General features: G+C 39.9%; 1 protein-coding gene across 2 annotated transcripts in view; it reads right to left on the reverse strand.

Annotated features, from left to right (window-relative positions):
- CRIM1 (cysteine rich transmembrane BMP regulator 1) overlaps positions 1-24,369 on the reverse strand; it is a 132,428-nt gene that overhangs the window by 15,043 nt on the left and 93,016 nt on the right. For both annotated transcript variants that reach the window (XM_083432149.1, XM_083432150.1), the window contains 4 exons: positions 22,961-23,158; positions 15,035-15,163; positions 4,188-4,344; positions 508-629 (listed from right to left, as the gene is read on the reverse strand). In XM_083432149.1, coding sequence (XP_083288275.1) covers positions 508-629; positions 4,188-4,344; positions 15,035-15,163; positions 22,961-23,158 — 606 coding nt within the window. The remainder of the gene's footprint in view (positions 1-507; positions 630-4,187; positions 4,345-15,034; positions 15,164-22,960; positions 23,159-24,369) is intronic.

Here is a 24,369-nt window from a genome sequence, read left to right on the forward strand (position 1 = left end):
ATCCTGGTCCTGATCCTTTCCTTGAGTGATGCTCACATCACAAGGGCTTCCGTGGTCAGTTCAAGAGAAATGAAGATCCATGTGTCCATTCCTCTGAATGCCAATTAGAATTTTCCGGAGAAACACACGCGCTTAAGAGCTCTATGTCTACATCGATGCTCTGGATAAGGGTGCATAATGCATCTAATACAAATAATGGGCCATTTTTCAAATATTTGACACCTATAGTGTACAGTGATCTTTTAACTGTAGGTATAAAAACACTTTTAAGAATATGATACTATACAGGGGTTTTTTTAGATTGAATAAAATAAGCAATAATTTAATCTGATTGTTCAAGTTTTTCATTTTCAAATTCCTATTAATTAATTATCATCATCATCATTATTATTGTTATTATAGTTGGGGTTAGATGGGACTCGCTTTCAAGACATATCACTGTAATATACATTTTCCTTAATATCAAAATGGGTTGGAAAGAAACAGCTCTGAAGGAGTTGAGTCTACCTGTACATTTGCAGACAAGGCATCCTTGATTGTTTTGCTGGTAGCCCATTGGACAAATCTTACCACATGAAAGCTCTGGGCATTTTTTACAGCGGCAAATTTCACACCCATGTTTGTTCTTCCTACACGATTTAAAAAGATATATATTTTGATTAGTTATACTTTAAAAAGCGGCCTAAACATTTGTAATTACTACAATTTTTTTCCTGAAATGACAAATGTTGAAAATTATTTAATTATAATTCTGTTCTCAAAGGGAGTGAAACAAAAAGAAGAAAAAAACCTTGTAAAAGAAATTTAAGCCTTTTGTTTGTATTGTGAGATGGCTTGCAGCCAGGTCCTGTTTATAGCATCACTTAGGAACAACTGTTTTGGTGTGCATATAAAAACACCTATAAATTACAGAACATTATGAACTCCTCTCCATCTCACAGGCAAACAAACTGAACAAAATTGGACAACAACTGTTTAAACAAGATTACAAGTTTGTGATTACTTGCAATCTTTTAGAACTTTTAAAGAAAACGGCAGCTTCCCCCACATCAGGACTGAAACTATGGTGGTGGTAACCTATAGAGCAGGAGTGTGGAACACTTTTGACCTGGCAGGTCAGATAGCCTGTGACCGCTGGCCAAACATGATGTCACAGAGACATCAGGTGACTGATAGGTGGTCGCTCCCACCCACGTGGGGGAAAGGGTTGTGCTTCACCATTGCAGTGCCTGTCGGGAATGTGATGCTAAAGCAGCATCCAACAGGACTGAACTGTCTGCTCATCAGACCTTCCTGCTCAATATAGGAATCTCAGGGAATATGCTGGCAAAATAACACCCAGAACTGAACCCTCTGTTCTAGCTGGTTTCGCTAACACATTCCCCACAGGATGGGGTTGTCAGCTGATGGACAGGTGACCGTGGTTTGGGGGATATGGCCTCACAAGCTACTGTAACCTGGACTTCCAGGTGGGCCAAGATTGTCCTGTGTGCCAAAAATTCCGTATTCCTGCTGTAGAGTTTTCACAACAAAAACTGACCACCCCACCTCAAAAAGTGTTTTCTTTCTTTCTAGGGTAAAAAAAAAAAGCACCTTTGGAGTATATATTTCTCTGTGTGGGATTTTAGCTGGGAAAATGACATCAAGAAAAGTTTATAGCTCCTTCCCCTACTAACTCTGAGCAGACGTACTGAAATTAATGGACCTAAGTTAAGTCGTGCACATTAATTTTAATGGGTCTATGTTGAGTAAAACTTAAGTTGAATATCACCTTCTACCTGCATTTGGGCTCATTGCAGCTTTAAAAAAAAGACTTGAAGAGGTACAAAATCCATGCATGCATGTTTAAAATTTACTTGGGCCCTAAGATTGGGGTTTGTAAAAACATTTACTATAGAGTGACACAAAGTGGAACATACTTTGGAGTACAAGGATTGCACTGTAAATTTATAGAAGGATCTAATACTTAAAAGAACCATTACCACTTAGGCCAACCTTGTGCTCAGAAACTCCGTTGGCTGGACTTCTGTGCGAACAGCTACAATTCCATATTTGAATTGAGAACACTTAGAAGTGTGTGCTGACACTAGCAGCAGCCACAGAAACTTATAGGTAACTTAAGAAAGATATGTCTTTTCCTATGTCATTTTTTTAATACAGCTTGGCACAGAAGAAGAAGAAGAGTTTGGATATGATATCCTGCTTTATCACTACCCTAAGGAGTCTCAAAGCAGCTAACAATCTCCTTTCCCTTCCTCCCCCACAACAAACACTCTGTGAGGTGAGTGAGGCTGAGAGACTTCAGAGAAGTGTGACTAGCCCGGTTCACCCAGATTACGAGTCTACTGCTCTTAACCACTACACCACACTGGCTCATGAACAGCTACTCCTGTTCATAGAATCGTAGAGTTGGGGGGGGGACCCTGAGGACCATCTAGTCCCAATCCCCTTTAATGCAGGAATATGCAGCTACCCCATATGGGGATCAAAGCTGCAACCTTGGCATCATTAGCACTGAGCTATCCAGGCTATCTCAGAACAGAGAAAAAGTAATTCTTGTCTGAACTATTTCAGTAAGATTTTGGCTGTGGCCTTGTCTTATCTTCTTTCTGACTTCAGAAGAAAAAACTAAGAAACTCATTTCATGTAGGAATATGCAAGATGCATCAGTCTTTATTCAAAAGTTCAAGTGCAGACATCATCTTATCCACCAGATGGGGCACCAGTACAGAGTCTGACCCAATGGTTAAATTTCACAAGCTTCTCTAGACACAAATGGAAAAGAAAACTAGAGCTGGGTCTCATCTATTTATTGATGACACAGCACTCCAAATCACTGGCTGACCTCTTCCAGTGGTTTCATGCGTATATTGAATAATACAGGGGAACAAGATGGAACCGTGTGGAAACACCGCAGACCAGCAGCGAAGCAACTAAAAGTAGTTCCACAGTAGTTCCTTTTGGTTTGTCCCTCTGGGAAGGACCAGGAGCCACTGCAGCAAAGTGCATTCAAGTCCTATCCCAACCAGGCAACCTGGAAACTTATAATGGTGATGGTAGTGAAAGCTGAAGAGAAGTCCAGCAGAATCAACAGCCCAAGGTGATAATGACTTCTCTCCATCCTGAAACTGAACTCAAGGCTGGACTGAATTAGATTTAGATAATTTCTAACATCCAGGAATCCCTTGAATTGAGCTGCGACCACATGCACCAAGCACCTTGCCCCAAAAGAGATTATGGGAGACTGTCTGTAAGTTGTCCAAAATGTTGTGACTTAGAAATAGTTTATTCAACAAAGTTTTACAACAGCCTTGTTGTAGATTGTGGAGCTATATTCTCCATCAGTCTAGGGAGGCACTGACCACAATCTTTATGTAATCGCCCCTGGCTGCTTTAAAGGCCAAGCACTCAGGTGTTCGGCATCACAGTTCCAAGAATCCTGCTTATCTGCTCTTGCAGTATAAATTGGGATCACAAATTGATTGGAGTCACACTTTTCCTTAAGGATGAGATTTGGTAGCTTGTAAGCGCCCAGCTAGGTCCCATCTTGGGGAGAGAGGATCTGGCCATAATAATCCATGACCCATCAAGGCTGGAATATTGTAAAGCAGGGATAAAGAATCTTTTTCAGTCACAGCATGACATTCCCTCATGGACAAACATCCAGGGCCACATGCCATGGGTGAGCATAGTCAAAACAGGTGGACATACCCACCCCTAGGCTGATGGATGAGATAAAAGTGCTCAGTGAAGACCAAATATCATTAAGAAGGGGTATTAGGGGTACTTTGCTAAGCAGAATTTGGCAGAAGTTTCTCTTTTGGCTGAATTCACACGAACTATTTCTTCTGATGGCGATTCAGTAGTGCTCCTCAAACAACTGTTCAGTAATCCACACATCAATTTCAGCTGACCACAGGAGGTGGAAGAGATAGTAAGAAAATACTTCTCAAGTTCTAATTTTCTCTTTTTATAGTATCATTTTTTTGCCATTTCTAGGGAATCAAAAGCATTTGTAAATGTATATACATTCAAAGTTATCCATGTTGATATGTACTTCTGAGTCTATTACATACTCTGCATGCTACATGTTTTCCTATAATACATAGAACAATGTAAGAGGGCTTTACACAGTATTATTTGTTTATGGATTGCGATAAGTATGTTTTTAAAGTAAGAATACGTACAAGTATCCAAATGGACAGTACTTGTCACATACTATGGGTTTGCATTTCTTAGGTCGTGGGCGGCACTGGCAGGTCTTACAGTTGTGGACATCAGTCTGGAAGCCAAAGGCACAGTCCAAGGAACAATCTGACATGAGGTCAGTACACAGCTCTTCTCCTGTGAAGAACACATGAAACTTAGCAAAAACCGCTAATAGTTATTCGTATCAGAAATGCAGGCACATGAAGAATACTCTCCCCCCACCCCCGCAACACACCTCACAGAGTATGGCATCTTGGAATAGGTCATGGCAGCCTGACTGGAACCACGAGCAAGAACACTTCATTTTGATGCTGTTCACATTTGTGTAGACTACTAGTTAGGCAAATGTTTAAGAAAGCACAGGAGGGAGCCAACAGAACTAGGTGCAAAATGAATTTGCCTTTTCTGGAAGCAATAGATGAAGACAGTAGTTGTAGTCGAAAGACAACATTTAATCATAACAGACCTCTCTATTCAGTTAAGAGTTGTCCCCCCCATATCTTCTCTACTGCAGCTTCCACGCATACATTGCAAACTGCAGTTTAAAAATCATGCTGCCTCCTCAGAACTGGAATCTGTTGCAAAAGACCACCAAATAAAAGCTTTGGGTACATGGGTTTTCCCCTAAACTACATAGAAATGGCTTCCCTAGACTGCAAGGGGGGAACCTGCCTACATATACACCAATTAAACTAATTATGTTAATGGTTAAATCAGCATGAGTTTCATGTAATGCATTCAGAATTAGGCATCAGAGCCTTGCAATTCTGAAAGGGCTATAGAATCCTCACACCAAAGAAGTCTCTCATTTACAGATTTTCAAACCACTTGCTGTGGAAATTTACATAAAATCATCATATTTTTGTCTCGAATATATCCACAGGATTTGGAATAATACTAATAAGTGAGACCATTAGTACTTACCTGTGAAGTGTTATTTTTCATACATATCATGAAATCAGGTGGGATGTGAGCTCCACCAAGTGGTTGAAGGCAGAAATTGCTGCTCAATTTGAAGAGGCTTCTGGTGCTTTGTTGTACATACAGCCAATTGTACGCAGATAAGCCATGTATACAAGAAGCAAACAGCAAACACAAAAAGGCAAATATGCAACAGTTTTCTGAGAAAACTGGAATGTGGGAAAAACTGGTAAGTTTCAGAAATTTTAACAGAAGGAGTTAGGCAGCCAGTATAACCACAATAGGGTGATGTCCTGGTATCATGTTATATGTATGAAAAAGAACCTTCACAGGTAAGTACCAATGGTATCTTTTCTCTTGTGTATCATGACATCATGTGGGACATACCCAAGCTGACCCATGTAGGGTTGGACATTAATAAAAGGCTGGCTACCTGTTAGGGACAGCATGTTGTAGGACACACTTCCCCAAACCTGTCTCAGCTGCAGCAAAGAAGTCCACCTTATTTTATTTATTAGATTTATATACCACCCTTCATCAAATGATTTCCGGGCGGTTCACAATGTATAGTGCTTGATACATGCATTGGGGTTAGCCCAAGTGGCTGCAGTACGGTGCAGGAACATTTAAAGAGAATGCTGCCCCTCTTTCGGGGATCCTTAAGAGACCAGAGATGGATGGAAGCAAATTCCAGCTGTAGAACTTTGCAGCACCCAGCAGCCCAATGTTATGGACCACCACCTATCTCAGTACTTTAGAATATCACCTCCCACTGGTGGCAGGGTTGTGTCAGAACTGATTTTTTTTGTATCTGAACTTAGAGGAGGAAGAGAACATGCTCTGGAATTGCTGTTGCCCTCTACTTGGAGTTGTTGCCTATCCCAGAAGGGTGAGAGGACCAGACATATTTTCCTCTGAATGGACAAAAGGATTGAGGCAGTTGGTATGGGTGGTAGAACCAATGAAAAGGATAGTGATCTTCTATTTTCTTGGCCAAGTGCATAGACTTCGTCTTGTCTTTAGACTATACCAAGTCTGTGCAAATAAACAAGAAAAAATGTTGAAGGAAAGAAAAAGTGGTAGGTGGCTAGACCAAGGGAGAAACAAGAACTCAGATTAACCACCAAGGAGAGGGACTTTACTGAAAAGAAGCTAGACAGACCCAAAAGGTTGAACACACTCATACCTACTCCAGAAAATTAGATACAAAAAAGCTTCTTCAAATTGAACAGATATTCCTTCAACCACTAGGGGGAGCTCACATGATATGTACAAGCAAACAGATGCAAACAGTTTTGAGTGACTAATAATGTACTACTGAAAATTTTTACTTTTATCTTACTTTTTAATAGTAACTTAAATAATACGCAAGTATTTTACAGCTACTAAGGTTGCAATCCACTACCTTGGATGTCCCACTGAATACAAGAGGTCTTACTTTTGAGTAAACAGTATTGAACTGTAAGGCATAAAGGAGCGATCCACAATATAAGGAAATGCAAGGCAAAGGCAAGAGAGAAGGAAGTCAAGAGGTAAAAATGAATGGATAATAAAAATGGGATGTACCTGAGAATGGATGAAACAATGGATCAAACCATTATGACAAAATAAAATACTGAGAAACTTTCTTAATAGGGTAGTAACTGCATAGTTCAAAAGGATTCTAAACGTCAATGTTGTTAATCTAATACAGTAGAGTACAGTAAGGATACACTCTGATCTCCTGACTAGAAGAACTAATTTTCTGAATGAGATCAGTGATAATCCAGCGCCAGTCAGATGCCACTGAGTTAACAACCCTCTTTTTCCAGAATATGGTAATCAGAGGTACAAGACATCTGAAAATGAAAATGCCATTTTTAACTATCATTATAGTCATTGATTGATGATTTTTCTAATCCTTTTTTTAAAGAAGATACATAAGCTTATGTCCATCACCATATCTTATGGCAATGAATTCAATAAGGCCAAGGATATATTGCATCAAAAATACGATAAGTATCTTGAAAAGTAAGCACAGTAACAGCATGTATGATATATAATCCATTAATACAGATGTCACAAAGAAAACACTCTGGCTTTTCCAAACTACTATGCAACACCTGACATGCAAAACTTCCAACAACATGAATGGCAAATTATGTTCCAATGACATTAAAGTCAAATTAAGATCCTTCAGACCACTTCTTCCAAATACAGCTTATAACTATGTGTGGATGTATATCTTGCAAGTTAGTATAAATTCACATATATTCATAATACAGCGTTATTACGCATTACAGCAGAGGCAAAATCTCCTTCCCAAATTGCTCCTGGTAATTTGGATGTGTGGTAATAAAAAATATTTTTACCAAATACATAATGTGGGATTAGCCATTTGTGCCTGCACACAGATTCTTCATACACAATGAAAATCCTGGACCACTTACTTCAAAGACTGTCTATTGAAGCTTGGGACCCAAGAGAAAGAGGAGGCTTCCTTCAACTCCACAGGCAGCTAGTGGCCTCCATTGCTTTTGGAAACCAAGAAAGTGATGGAAAAAAGTTTCACGTTCCACCTAGCCTGGAGGAAATGGAATGGGTCTTTTCAAGTGCTCAGGCAAGACAAGGAAAAGTCATTCAAAACTCAGCAATGAGATTTAGGAATGTAAGAACAGTATCCTGTGTTTTTCGTTGGTTGCAACTGTACTGCCATATTCCTAGTGTATTTCTGGAGCACTTATATATAAAAAAATAAGTCAATGATCTGAGAGAAACATACTCAATTCTCCCCATGTTTTGGACAGCATCTGCTGAATCAATTAAGTTCTTGGTCAGAATTGTTTTCCCAAAATGGTGCTACTTTTCAGACTTTGAGAAACATATATGAGGTATCCCCTTCCTCTTTTTATTATAGAGGGCATTTTGTTAACTGACTTCTGATGCATTACATAGTTTTTGCCGGTTTTAAAACTACAGTGTTTTATATTTGCATAGTTTATTGTTACTGGGTTGGATCCAAAGAAAAGTCTACAGAAGGCGACTCCTAAAAATATATTATAATTTAGTATAAGTCATAATTATAAATATTTAAAATAAATAAATAATTACTTTCCTGCCCCCTCCTTTCCCCGGCAACTCACTGAAAAGCCTGTTCAAAAGGCGGGGGGCGGGCTGTGGCTGAAGAAGTGGGCCGCAGCATGGGAAGTTAAAGGGAATCCCCCAGATTGGGCAGAGGCAACTTCCACAAGTGAACAGCTCACACTATTCAGTAGGACCCTCCAACCTAGGCCAAAAGGCCAGGTATAAATTAAGTAAGTTATTTTTTCTATTTTGCCTCATTTTTTATTTGACTTTCTTCTGGTTAAATCCTTTTACCACATTCTATCTCCCCTCCTTTCTTCTTGATCTTTCCTATTCCTTTTCAAAAGATGGACAGGCAAAGCAGTAAAGAAAGAGAATTCCACACTTAGTGGAAACTAACGCAACTTGACTAAAAGATGTTGAATACAAATAGCAACCCACTTATTGGATATTATTTATGAAAGCAAGCAGAACTTTGAGCTACTTGTTCTTAAAACTCACCCAACAAGAGATGATGCTTTTCTTATTCCCACTTCCTTCCCTTTTACCACACATGTAAAAGGGAAGCCCAACTTGTATGTTGTACCATGTTACTTGGGGACAGAAAAAATAGTAGGTACAAACTCAGTTCAGAGGGAATAGGCACATGCTGCTGCTACACTTAGTTAAAGCTAAGTAGGTCTTAGCCTAATAAGAAGAGAAGAAGAAGAAGAGTTTGGATTTGATATCCCGCCTTTCACTCCCTTTAAGGAGTCTCAAAGCAGATAACATTCTCCTTTCCCCTCCTCCCCCACAACAAACACTCTGTGAGGTGAGTGGGGCTGAGAGACTTCAGAGAAGTGTGCCTAGCCCAAGGTCACCTAGCAGCTGCATGTGGAGGAGCGGAGACGCGAACCCGGTTACCCAGATTACGTGACTACCGCTCTTAACCACTACACCACACTGGTGATTGTTAAGGGAGATAACCTGGAAACTCCATGTAAATCATCCTAAACTACTCAGAGTGTGCAATATAAGCAAGCAAGCAAGCAAGCAAACAAACAAACAAAACAAGCAAACAGGCAAGGTTTTGCAACAACCTGAACATGTTATCTTCAGTTTGTGCTCTCAGCAGCATGCCACCTACTACTACCTCAGAAGGCCTATCAAAAATTGAAACAACACCTCCTCTTTGGGAACTTAAGATCCAAAACCCCATTGCATATGAATTTGTGAAAGCTGACAACCTGATATCAATTCAAATGTACAGAAGAAACAGGAGAACACTGCAAGTTCACAATATGTTAGTTTTTAGAATTTTCAAACTATGGTTTGTATGAAAATATTGGTAAGACAGAAAGTGATGGTCACAACTTGTGTTGTACAAAAGAGTAATGAGTAGCTACAGCAATAACCACATGTGATTTTAAAAGATAAGCTGTGAACATGTATAGAAAACCAGCTTATTATATCCTTAAGTGTACCTTGTTTACTATATGTTCACAACCATAAGGTGAATCACAGCATCATCATAGAATTGTGGAGTTGGAAGGGACCTTGCAATGCAGAAATCTCAATGAAAGCATACATGACAGGTAGCCATTCAACCTTTGCTTAAAAACCCCCAAGGAAGGAGAGTCCACCACCTTCCAAGGGAGATTATTCCACTGTTGAACAGCTCTTGCTGTTACAAAGTTCTTCCTGATGTTTAGTCAGAATCTACTTTCTTGGAACTTGAAACCATTGGTTCAGGTCCCAGCCTCCAGAGAAGGAGAAAACAAGCTTGCTCCATCTTCCATGTGACAGCCCTTAAGATATCTGAAGATGGCTATCATATTTCCTCTCTGTCTCCTCTTTACAAGGCTAAACATACCCAACTCCTTCAATTGTGCCTCGCCTCATAAGGCTTGGTTTCCAGACACTTGATCACCCTGGGTGTCCTCTGCACATGTTCCAGCTAGCATTCTTACATTGTGGCACCCAGAACTGGACACAGGACTCCCAAAGTGGTCTGACCAAGGCAGAATACAGCAGTACTGTTACTTCCCTTGACTTGGACACAATTGTTATGTTGATGCAGCCTAGTACAAATTGTATATAAAAATGTTGAACAACAACGGGCTCAGGACAGAACCCTGCGGTACGCTACTTTTCACTTTTTTACAAGGTGACAGGGAACCATTAGTAGTCTTTAGGTTTGGTCAGTCAACCAGCTACAAATCCACCTAACAGTTACATCGCCCAGCCAACATTTTATCACCTTCTCCACAAGAATATCAAGGGGAACTTTGTCAAAAGTCTTACTGATATCAAGATACATTATGTCCACAGCATTCTCCTGATCCAACAAGCTTGTAACTATCAAAAAACCAAACCAAATCTAACCAAACCAAACCAAACCAAATCAAATGAGATTCATCTGGCATGACTTGTTTTCGAGAAACTCATGCTGGGGTAATCACAGCCTCCTTTTCTAAGTGCTCACAAATTGACTATTTAATTAACTGTTCTGGGACCTTTCCTCGTATCAACGTCAAGCTGATCGGTCAGTAGTTACCTGGGTCTTCTCCCCCGGCATTTTGAAAATGGGGTCAACAATTGCAGGCCTCCAATCCACAGGGACCTCACCAGTTCTCCAACAATTCTCAATGATTAGACGAAAGGCTCTGAGATTACATCCACAAGCTCTTTTTGAGTATCCCTGGGTGCAGCTCACCAGGCCCTGGAGATCTGAATTCGTTTAAAGCAGCTACGTGTTCCCTCATCACTCTCTTTTCCTATCTTGGTCTGCACCTCTTTCCTTGTATCATTTATTCTGTTATCACCAGGTGGGGCACTGTTTCCCTTTTGCATGACGGCAGAGGCAAAGTAGGTGTTGAGCAGTTTCACCTTCTCTCTATCACCCAATAGCACTTATTCATATTCTCCACACAGAGGACCTACCACTTGTTTGTTCTTCCTCTTGCTTTGAACATGTCCGAAGAAACAGTTTTAATTATTTTTAACCTCTCTTGTAAGTTGGCTAAATGTGCATACTCCTCCTTTGTGATTTCTCCTTTATTCCATTTCTTATACATGCCCTTCTTAACATCTCAGCTCATCCTTACAGCCACACTGGTTTCTTTAGGTGCCTCTCACCATTTTTTCTTGTTGGAATTGCCTGCATTTGTGCCTTCAATATTTCACCTTCAATAAGAAACTCCCATTCACCTTGAATTCCCTTTTTCTTTGAGTATTTCTGACCATGGGATCTCACCCAGTAGCTTCTTAAGCTTTCTGAAATCAGCAGTCTTAAAGTCCAGAGTGCATGTCCAACTACATTTTGCTTTCCCTTGCCTCTGTATAATGAAAGCCAAGAGAACACAATCACTTCCTCCCAAGGTTCCCATGTACTTTCACTTCATCGATCAGTTCCTCCCTGTTGGTGAGGATCGTGTCCAAGAGAGATGACCCCCTTGTTACTTCTTCCACCTTCTGGGAAATGAAATTGTCAGCAAGGCAACTGAAAAAATTGTTGGGCTTTACATTCTTGGCAAAGTTTGTATTCCAACAGATATTGGGGTAATTGAAGTCTCCCATGATTCGTATATCTCTCGTTTTTGAAGGGATAGAGCAGGGTAATCTGCTCTATCAAGGCACACTCAAGTCTTCAGTCTGCCTTGGAGCTCTTAATGCTCTATAGCATTAAGGTCACTGTTGTTTCCCTCTCCTACAATTTTTACCCATAAACTCTCAATCTGTCTTCCATGTTCCAAGTCACGGATCTCTTCACAAGCGTACACATCCTTTACATATAATGCTTCTCCTCACTTCCAGCAAGGGAACCAACTTGCACTTGCAGGAAGAGTAACATGGTATAGGTGTTGCGGGTCACTGCAGCAGCTCCTTCATTGTCCATGTCTCTTGGGGCCCAACTGATGCATTAATTCCCATTTACTGGTGGCAGCAGGGACAACAAACCCTACTGAAACCAAAGGTATGGAAAAGTAGTGCTTCAGGGGAGCTCCACACTCAGGACTGATTTTTCACTTGGTGGAGGTAAAAATGCAGATCATGTTCAACTAGATCAACTCTATAATGTTAGTACATTTTGCTAACCATTATTAGTTGTTTAAAAGAATTGCATTATATGGTAGAAATGCTAATGAATATTTCCTCCCCCAGCTTGTATATATTTATTTCTAAAGGTTTTTTGAGAATCGCAGATTAAGTATTCAGCTACCATAAGCAAAGTGTAGTTTGAATAGCAACTTAACAAAGAAAAAATTGCTAGCCTCTGCTTTCTTGCCTTTTATCATCACTGTTTTTAAGTACAGTGGTACCTTGGGTTAAGTACTTAATTCATTCTGGAGGTCCGTACTTAACCTGAAACTGTTCTTAATCTGAAGCACCACTTTAGCTAATGGGGCCTGCAGCTGCCGCCACACCACTGGAGCACAATTTCTGTTCTCATCCTGAAGCAAAGTTCTTAACCTGAAGCACTATTTCTGGGTTAACAGAGCCTGTAACCTGAAGCGTATGTAACCTGAAGCACATGTAACCCGAGGTACCACTGTATAAATAAAACAAAACAAATTAAAGTTTTGTTATTAGTGAAATCAGTCATAGCTTTTCCTTAAATTAACAGGAATATTAGCCTTGAGAGGAACCCATGAGAATGAAGGTGGAGGAAACAACAGGACAACTAGTCATGGTGCCAGGCAAGTGGCTGAGAAGTAGAATTTCTGGGTCTGGGGGGACCCAGAGAAGCAGGGATACTAAGGGTGGGGAAAACAGGATTGTTCAAGAAGAAGAAAAGCTCCCTGATTTTTGGCAAACTCTTAAGAGCAGAGTGGATAGCATGCAGGCCACAATGAACTAATCTGTCCCATGACGTCATTTTCCTCATTCATCAGCTGATTGGCAGTGGGACTGAACAGCCATTACCAAAGGTCTCATGGGCTTTGAAGACACTCAAACTCAGGACGCAAGGGAGAAACGTGCTAAGATGAAGGCACGCTTGGCAAATCAACTCCTGCCCAGAAACCAATGTCCCCACTGTGGAAGGACGTGTGCATCAGAATTGGCCTCCACAGTCACTTATGGACTCACTGTTAAAACTGTGTTTATGGAAGACAATCTTACTCGGCTACGAGTGATCGCCAAAAGAAGAAGAAGAAGAAGAAGAAGAAGAAGAAGAAGAAGAAGAAGAGGAGGAGGAAGAAGAAAGCGGCAGCGGGAGCATGCCCTGCTCCAGAAGTTGCAAGCAGTTTCCCTTCTGTAAACAACCCTGTGCTGCTCCTTGAACGGCTGGTGCTTAAAACCTTTAAACCTCTGGAAGTTTAAAGAACAGTGCAGGACTATTTAAAACCTCTTTCACAAACTCCCCTACATTCCTCTTCAAAACTCTAAAAACTACCTGGTTTTCTGAAATTCAAAGAGTAGCACAGGACTGTTTGCAACACTGCCCAGCTGTGCATTACATTCAGAACACTCAGGGCTTTAAAGTGCAGCATCTCCTGATGTAATAGGGACATCTGTAAAATTGGATATGGATAAGGATCTGGTCCACCAGTGAAAAATGGTTCACCATCCCCTGGACTGACCAGACAGAAGAGAGGGGCAATCAAAAAGAACAGCAAATTGCATTCCCTGTAGTCTGAAGCCACTAAATGACAGTTTGTCAAAAGCACTGTCAGGGTTGGAAAGAAGGAAAATGCAGGACTAAACTCTTAAGTGCAATTATATTTAAACTTGTCTATAATTATAGCTATAGATCTGTCTATGTTTTTAGCTTTTGTTTATTTCAATCTGCGGAAGTGCTATCACAAATCAGCTCTCATTGATCATTCTTAATCCCTTGAAAATGTACTGCTGATAAAGTTACAGCTTATGGCTAATACAATCATTGTCGTACTTCCTTCAAAATCCTCTCAAAACTGACCTCTTCCATGAAGTCTTTGGCACATCCCCTTAGTTCCCATGATGCACTAGAACTCAATATTAAGCTTTCTTTAAATATGTCCAACTAAAACAACCACATAATGCTTCCCTGTTAACCGCTCCCCTCAGTTCTCTTTATTAGGACTTGACCCCGAACATCAAATTTGCAATCCCACCAATAAACACTCCTTAGAGCACATGTCTGAAATCCAGCATTATGTGAGTTGACTTCTGCTTGTGTATGGAGACCACTGGGTGTCAGTTTGTGGCTTCACACATTCAGGTCTAAGGTGGAATTTATCTTCCCTCAACCCAAAACCATCTCAGAAGAAAGCCTGCTTGAGAGGAGGTAATCAAGAGTCTAGTAAACCCAGACATTCATGAGGGACAGGGCTATCAATGGCTGTTCTGCCTCCATGGCTGGAGGGAATATCCTTCTGAATACCAGTTGCTGGAAATTGCAATAGGGGAGAGTGCTGTTGACTCCCTTGGGATGAACAGGTAGCTAGCTATATGTAATGTGTGAATAGTGCTCTGTCCCCTCTCCCCATTTTCATGGGCACAGAAATGCTAATTGAACAGTTTTACATCAGTAAATCAGGATCAGAAACACCTTTTAAAAATGGTGGATGACCATTCAAATGCTCCCAAACTGTTTATAGAGCCATACTGACCTTTATCTGCAGGGTCCAAAAATATGACTGACAAAATTAATAATAATATATGATATCTCTGGAAATTTATTTCTGTTGCATAGATTTTTCTCCCACCATAAGTTTATTTATTTATATATTTTTTGGAAAAGAGAACATGGTATATTGTGCATGAGATAGTATTGAAGATGGAAAAAAGAATGCAAAGTTGCTAAGAATGTTTTGAAAATGATTTTGGTCAACATAGGCTCTTTAGAATCACAATTCAGCATCAACTGTATACTTACTAGTTTTGCACTGGCAGATGCGACAACCATTTTGGTCTACTCTGAAGTCATAAATACAATCCATCTCAGTTAATGTGCAATTCACCAGAGGATAACACGTGGGTGGACCTATTGTGATGTATGTTGGCTCTAATGGAAAGAAAGGAATAATTTATTTTAAAATATGCACATGCTAAGATCTAAGAGTCATTAATGGAAATGCTTATTCAAATGTGTTAAAATTTGGACATTGTCAGCTCTAGCCAACTAGAAAAACTTGACTACATTTGTAGCAGAACAGCATTTAATTGCTCAGATCCCATTAGCTATCTGCTTTGAAATCTGAAACTGAGATTTGTTACACTTGCTCTGCCTCCCCCAGTTCCTGCCCCTAACAGGATCTGGCTTTATCTTTGCCATAATTTTGCTCAAGCTGCTAACTGTTGCTTTGTGCAACACACATGGTATGGCTAGGGACTACAACCATTGTTCAGTGACTTGTAGTTTCAGCCTGCAACCAAACATATCCCAAAGCTAAGACCCGTCTCACCAGAATCCATCTTTCCGTAAACTTAAACAAAATAATTAATTTCACATATTATGCAAATGAGCTTGTGGCAATCATAGCCTGCTCAACTCCTTTAAAAGATTAACTGGAACTTAATGTGTTGGATCCAATGTTTACTTAAAGCATACAAAGATAAAACTCAACATCCATAAATTTGAACCACATGCCTGTATCTCAACTTTCTGTGGCTTGTTAATTACATTGAAGAGTATGCACACTAGACAGTACATACACAAATGTTACATTCATAGATGGATGAATGGTGTGCTAAGCTTGCCTAGTAGGCAAGGAAATGCAGTCTTGTTTTGCCACCACAAATACTCTGCACATACAGAAGTTCATTGGAACCAGACCATTATTCTTAATTTCAAATGAGTTTTCTAGTTCATACGATAAATTTCCAGACCATCAGACACAGAAATGTACATATTTTATATTGCATAGTATTTGCAAGATATTTTAGTGGCCGTTTCTCACTATTTTTGTGAATACATAAAATACACCATGTGAACACACAATACAGATATGCTTTGTCAAGTTTGAAAGACATATGTGTACACATTTCACCATGTTCTTTAAAACGCACATGACTGAGGTCTCAAACTGGCCTTTTGTTGACACCATTAAATTCATACATTCTATGTGCATAATTTCCTATGAATGCAATGAAAAAAATGCTGCCAAGAAACCAGATGATTTTTGAGAGAAATTCAGAATGCCTTACATATTTGTCAGGGACCTGCCATCAGCTCAGAGGTGAGAGGTAGAAGGGCAGTTGGGTTACAGGCAGCCTCCAAAGATCGTGAGAAGCAGCACTTCCTCTGCAGAGGAGGGAAGCCACGCCTCCAGTGGGGAAGGGATGCAGGGCTTGGAGGATGCAAGGGAGAGCCACAGCACCAACCATGAACAAAGTGCGGGGGGGGGGGGAGGCAGGTCCCCCTTTGCCCACACCCTCCCTGGGCAGTCGGTTTACGCGCAGAGAGGGGAGGCGTAGGATGGGGGTCAAGAGACTACTCTGCTGGGGAAAGTTTAAGGACCGCCCACTCCCAGATTCTGCTAGCGACTGAGCAGACATGGAAAAGAGTCGATCTGCATTGTGAATGTTTTGGACAGATAACAAAGCCTTGAAAAGACCAACGGGGAGTCTTGCCTGTTTGCTCTCGAGCAACCATGCCGGCACTCATAACAATATTTAAAGAACAAAAATATAAGCTATTGGTATTTCGAATCCTCAGATTCTGCAAGGACCAATGCCAGTGCCAAAACAGATTTGGTTCATTGAACTGATAAATGCTGCAAACAATTTAGATAAGCTTGAGAATTCTATTAGATCTACCAGAGAGACATAACTAAGTGAAGCCAGCACAGGCAGTTATTAGTGAAACTATTATCACTCAGAAAGGCTTTCATGTTTTGCTGTGCACTGTGCAATTATTGTAAAAGAAAACCACTGAAATGGTGCAAATATCTTATTTCTAATGTCATAGTAGTCCCAATAGATTTTAAATGAGTTTGAAATTTCATTTTGTTAGGCACAACGTAAGCAGACTGACTCCACAAAGAAAATGTATAGCCAGACAGCCATGATCAAGTGTGCTAAATCATTATTTTGTATTTGTGATTTCAGATATAATGTTAAGCTGAGAAGAGCTAACATTTTTAAAACCTTCATTTATGTAAACAAATTATTGCAAAATTGGATTATAATACATGTTAGATAAAGCTAGATGCTAGCAAAACAGCTCCCTGTACATCTGAATGTTTTGAAACTTTAGGTAGGAAAAAAAAATCAAATTGTTAACAGGGCCTTGGGGGGGGGGGGGGTCAATGCACTTCTTATCTAGCAGGTGCTATGCCACATGTCCAATATGTGCGTCTCAGTGAAAAATCACAATGTTTGATAAGGAAATCCTTCAGAAAACTTGACGAACAATCCTACCAGAATATGCATAGCGTAGTATTTACCTAAGAGAAAGGTTTATTATTCATAAAATTATTCATGGCATGCAGCTGGAGAATGGATATCCTTTTCCAAAAGGATATAAGAAGAGCCTGCTGGATCATAACACTAGAATTCATGAACATCAGATGGAACGGAATGTTGGACAATTAAAAACATACTTCTTCATGCAGCACATAGTTATAACCACCAACATGGATGGCTTGAAGAGAGAATTAAACAAATTCATGTCAGATAAAGCTATAAATGACTACTAGTTATGATGGCTATGCTGTACCCAAAGGAGTGTTCTTGTGGGTTTCCCACAAGCATGGGTGGCCACAATGAGAACAGGATGCAGCCATTGGCCTGACCCAACAGGCTCTTATCATGCCCTTGTGTTAAAAGTCTATTGAAATTTTAACATGGTGTTCAGGAAATATTGAAATATTTATTTCAGTCTTTGTTAGATGCTGAGAAGAGACCTGGAAATAAATTTTAAATATTTTATTTATACATTTACATTGCTGTGCTGTTATTCTCAATTACTTCTTTCAACCCTTGAAAACTACAATTGTTTATGTTTTGCACATTCCTGAAAGATAGCTGTTTTTTCTTGAATAATGTGTTAGAACTTCTGTAATGCCTGGCAGAAACAACTGCTGGTAGTTATTCATATGTGGGTTGTTGTTGTTTTTTAATGCTGCAGCTACTCCCATACAGATTCCAATTCTATACATCAATATTTTTTTCTCAGAACAAGCTTATCAATAACTAACTTTTTCTATCCACAAAGGTAAATCCCAAGATAGAGTAATTTTATATGGATGCCTGAGTTTCAATAAGCTGCAAAAGAGGACAAAAGAAATAATTTCAGTCCCCTCCCTCCCCCCCAAAAAAATGCAGTTACAAAAAAAGGAGGGGGAAATCAGCTCTTTTCACTTCACTGAACAAGACTCAACAAATAAAGCTAGTTCAGCTACTGCCAGGCTTCTAGCTATTTGAATAGACAAACAGTTAAGCTTGAAAAAGCACACATGGTCATGTGACCTAGGTTAGCCTTTCATTGCTGCCCTTGACAAACTGCAGAAGAAAGACTGAGTGCACAGATGACGAGACAATGGATGGGAAAATAACATTCCGTCTCTGTATATTTTAGATGTGACTCTAAACTGTAGAAAGGTTTTTTTAAAAAAGGGCTGGAAATGGTAAAGAAGGCTGCTGTTAACATTACTGATTACAATTATATTTAAAGATAAATGTGATTGCAACAGACAGCCATTAATTCATAGGAATTTCTGTGGAATAACACTGTGGTATTTAACAAACTATATACACCAGCATTCAGAAGGTCTATCGAGAAAATAACATTGAGAGACTAAAGTTTAATGCTGAACTAGCTAAATAATGTTACAGGTTTACTTGTCAGAATAAACACCCAATGTGATGCTATTTTAACAAGTGACTCCACCAACCCAGCTGCATATATGTCTGTAACCACTGGGCAATTTTATTTTTTAGTTCATGAAGAATTAAAAGAATGCTCAATGTAAAGTTTCAGCTCTATTTTCAGTGTTTCCCTGGTAAAACCGTCTACTGTAAACAGTTTGTCTACAGAACACCAAATTCACGATGTCATTATAGCTGAAATTGTGCAAGGTCTCCAAACAGTTACACAATATTTGGTAACGACAATACGACATGCTACATTATTATTGCCTGCAAAGTCTAGATTTCACATTACTGTATTCTTGGTCAGAAGATGTGGAACCCTGCCCTTAAAAACCAACCCAATCCTCTTACTTTGTGATCACAAAATCGCAGGAGGCTTTTCTCCGCTGGTCCTACAAGAACTACCCTAGTGACCTGGCAACTTTATTTGTAGGTCCCTGTGTGTACTAAGTACTTACAGAAAAAATGAAGGCAGCAGTAGAAAGAGCCTTATTGAAGGATAAGTCAGTTACTGAGGTGTCATGAGTGGAAGAAGAGTTGGGACAGCTAACACTAGAAAATACTCAACTTCTCTTTAAATGCCTTCTGTACTCAGATTCTTTAGATCATGAAACACAATGCAAATACATGTTTTCATTTTCTTTATGAACATGAGCTGTATCACCTACAACTACTAAATAATTTCTCTGCTGAATACTTTCCATTTATGAGTCATCTCCTTTCAAGTTTAGAAGAAAGTGTTTAAAAGTTTTAAAATGAAAGGTGCATATTAGAATTACCTCAAATAATTTGTCCACATCATCTAAATCATGCTGTGTCACAGTGAGAGAGATGGCATTAAGAAGGTGGCACCTCTAATTAGTGGCTTTTCAAAAACTTCTACTCTCCTTACCATAGACTTTAGTTAAACCAATCTAATAATTCAATATACTCTGTCTTCTATAATAAGGACTGATTGGTTAATTAATTTTTACCTGCCTACATTGCCCAATGATTGCTTATTAGGGCACTGAGGATCAATAAGGTTTTGGTAGTCTATAAAAATTTTGAAATTGCTAAATGATCGGCATATATGCTTTGCATTATAAAACATTCATGAATATCCAAAAGAATTCAGATTTGGCAATGAATTGTAAAAATAAAAAAAAAAACATGCAGGAAAAGATTTAGCAGACAATACAGCGGTACCTCTAGTTATGAACTTAATTCGTTCCAGAGGTCCATTCTTAACCTGAAACTGTTCTTAACTAGAGGCATGCTTACGCTAATGGGGCCTCTTGCTGCTGCTGCGCCATCGGCACACAATTTCTGTTCTCATCCTGGAGCAAAGTTCTCAACTCGAGGTAACTCTTCCAGGTTAGCGGAGTTTGTAACCTGAAGCCTTTGTAACCTGAGCTGTTTGTAACTTGAGGTATCACTGTACTTAGGTGAACAATTTCTAAGATCTACTCATGCTGTCTGCCAAAAGATAGGAAGGGTAGAATGGCCACCCCATTCCAGAACATGATAGTCCATCAATATAAACCAAAAATCTTTAAGTGCTATGGTCCTCAAAGGAGCTGGACTTACTGTGGACCCCTTGTGTTAAATTCATATGACAGAGCAGGCAATAGAAAGTTAGTTCAACTTCTTGGATCTTAACTCCCCCACACAGTGTTCTGCTCATAGAATGGAGCTTCCTTACATCTTCCTTCCTAGTTCAATTCCTTTCCCCCACTGCCCCTGAACAACCCCTGGAAGCTTGTGGAGTCTTCAGAACAAGGGTGTGATTTGGGGAGGAGATAGGAAATAAGCAAAAGTTTGGGGCCTTCCTTCTATGCATGTGGAAGTTTCTCTCCTCTTATGCCAGCATCTTTCTATCTAAGCCACAGAGGCAAATGATTCATTAAAATGCCTATATTATAGTTTATTAAAATGTTATAAAGATATGCTCAAGTGCACAAAAGTGTGCAGCTGCAAGGTTAACTGATTAATCAAACATAACAGTCTGTTTTGCCCCTGACAAACCTGTTCCTTAATTAACTTTTTAAACTTCCATGTTCTTTGTGGAACATTGTCTGTCTTCCAAAAAAAGTTAAATGCTGCCTCCTGAGCTGCATAATATGTGTTTACTTAAGCTTCCTGGAAAAACATTCATATCATTCCAAGGGTGACTAAATGTTTTCCATCCTCATAGCTAGCATTCCAGACAGCTTTTCTTTTCCCCGAGTTCATTACATGAAAAATACCAGTTCCAAGTTCAGTGCTAGAGAATTTCCTTCCTGGTGCCCAAATTCCTAATGCAGAAACAACAAAGTGGTTTTAAGGCTGCATTGCTTGGTTTGGTCCTTTAATTAAAACTTTACAGAAGATATAAAAGCAAAGAATTCACAAAGGAGGTGATATTCTACAGCAACAATAGAGGCAAAGGAAGAAACATGAAAACCCTCCCAACAGAGCAGACATGAGTATGGACAAGCCTGGAACAGAGTTGCATTAATTTCTCTTTTTTCAACATACTTCCACCTTCTCAGCTTTTTATATGAAGGGCAACACAGATTCACCAACTTCACAAGATGCATATCAGTTCAGGAATATTTTCCCCAAACAATGTCTAAACCAGTGGACTCCCATGGCTATGTATGGTTCAAGCATTGTGTGTCCTTTTTCAGAAAAAGGTTCCAAGACTGATCATTTGAAAGATCATGGCAGACTGCTGCATGGTGAAGAGTGAGAGTGCTCTTCACCATGGAATTCAGGTTCCAAAATAAATATATAAATAAATTTCACTTGAGGTATCTAGCCAAAAGACTGGCTCTCTGTGAAATCAATGTCACCATGGGCATCAGAAAGTCAATCAGGAGTGTGGCTTGTTGCTAACCTATCACAAAATTGGCCTCTTAGAATTCTGAACAGCTGCAGAGCTAGTTTTCTGAAAGTATCTAAAACACAAAAAACCCTAAAAATTCGGGGGGGGGGGGAGAGCATATTTTTGGTTCTCATGTTCTTATTTTCAGAAGCCTGAACTTTTAAAATGTATTTTATAACGGGGAGCCTGAAATAAAATTCATTTCTTTCAGAAACAATGTTGTTTTGAAGCCAATTCAGTCTTGTTGCAAATCCCTTAGATCTATGATCCAAAGCTAATAATATTAGTGATGATAGTACTGAACAGGAAACAGGACTTGTTTTTTGAGAGAAATACTTTCCAATGTTTCAGAAAACGGAACATCTTCAAATACTGGGCACCTTCTCATTTTTTCACTCCTAATCAACAGTACTCAAACAACTACTAAGTTGCAATGGGAAGTACATTCATGAAAATGTTCACCGTCCCCCACTATGAAATACAGCCCCTTTTCATGGCATTTGTATTCCTGCAAGAAAGTGTGCAACGCTGCCAGGAAAGCTTGGGAAGAATTACAGAAAGAATCACCCAGTTACCTGGGCAACAGAAATGTATCCTCTCTCTCTCTCTCCAATTCAGAGTGAGGGCAATGGGAGGGCTTTGTTTGCTTTCACTACTATTATCACATAGTCAAACCTGATCTGATGGTATTCAGAAGAGGGGTGCATAACAGAAGGAAAAACAAACATGCCCCCCCTTGTCAGGGCAAGGGAGGCAATGTACCCTCATCGGAAACTAGCTGAATTTCAATGGCTGATTGCAAAGCAGTAGGGATGGGGACCTGAATCTGCAGCTAGAACAGAGCACAAAACAGTGGTGGGCAACGAAACTACCAGCAAATATGATGAAGCAGTGAAAATTTCTGACCGATAAAGATCCTCCTATGCGGAGTGTGGGAAATGGGAAGGCTTCATGTGCCCTCAGGAAAGTTGGCACCTAGTTGCTCTGATGTTCACTATATAATCTGTGTCTGGCTGAGGTCACATACTACAGTAGCTCCTCTGAATATTAACAGTAACTCTAGCACCACATCGAAAATTAACACTAGAAAAGTTTTTATGCCAATTCTTAAAATGGTCTTTTGCATTCTCCATGCCTTACCTTCACACATTGGACAGCATTCCCCAGGCACTTTTACGGGATTCAAGCAGCTCTGTCCACAGGCTGTGGCAACACAGTGAGATTCTCCATTGATACATTGGCAGAAAGTGCAGTCATCTTCCCTCCAGCGGTCACCGTGTGCTTGAATCTGGCCATTAGCGTAACACCCAGCAGGGTTACTAACGGGAGAAATTGAATCTAAAAAAACAACCCCAAACCACATCAAAATGGTTCAATTTATTTGTAGTGTTTAATACATATGTTTTATTGATAATATAGCATTTTGAACATTCTGAGAGAATATCAACACAGGATTAAAAATAATTTATTACAAGACCACATTGATATTCATTACAACAGCAAGGGTGCACAGCTTTAAAAGTGTCAAAATGTAAATTATCTTTCCCAAATGTTATCAACTGTGAATTATATTTTTACAGAACTTTATGAATTGGACTCTCTTTTAATAAGGAAAACTGACAGAAATACTACATTTGCAGAAGATATATAAGCACTAGAGATAATTCAGATTATTTATAAAACTCTTGGGGTATCAAGGAAGTGAATAGCATCCTGAGCAGCCATCCCAATTTCAAGGTTCTTGTGCCAGGAATTATGAGCTATCACTTCAACACATTAAATAATACTAAAATCTATGACGACTTACAACTTGTGCAGGGGTTAGCATCCAGGGACTACATGTAAAGCTGAAATCATGTACAGTGATATCTTGGGTTACAGACGCTTCAGGTTACACACGCTTCAAGTTACAGACTCCGCTAACCCAGAAATAGTGCTTCAGGTTAAGAACCTTGCTTCAGGATGAGAACAGAAATCGTGCTCCGGCAGCACGGCAGCAGCAGGAGGCCCCATTAGCTAAAGTGGTGCTTCAGGTTAAGAACAGTTTCAGGTTAAGAACGGACCTCCGGAACGAATTAAGTACTTAACCCGAAGTACCGCTGTATAGCTAAAACAAGCCCAGAACCACACCCGTGTGACCATCCCAACCTTCCTGAAGCCGGTGTGCTGAGTGGGCCTTGCCCCTGGGTGTAAAGTGGAGCCTTGCTTACTGGACTGGGACACTTCAGTGAGATCCCAGGACCCATTTGAGACTTTCCCAGAGCCCAGTAAGCAAGGCAGAGAGCTTAAAAGTGCTTTCTGTGACAGGGAAAACAAGCCTGGATAGCCGTTTTAAACTCTCTGGTTTGCTTCCTGGGCTCTAGAGGTTTCACAAGATCTCAGATGGTCCTGTGAGATCTCATGAGACATTCCCAGCATTAAGTAAGCAAGCCTGGGAGCTTTCAAGCTCTTCCCCTTGCATGCATTTAATTTGTGCAATTGCAGCTGGCTGGCCACCAAACATGTAAAGCTGTCATTGCTGAAGTTAAATGCATCCAAGTTGTGAGTTG

The sequence above is a fragment of the Podarcis tiliguerta genome, assembly GCF_965153285.1.
Source record: "Podarcis tiliguerta genome assembly, chromosome: 3".
NCBI lineage: Eukaryota > Metazoa > Chordata > Lepidosauria > Squamata > Lacertidae > Podarcis > Podarcis tiliguerta.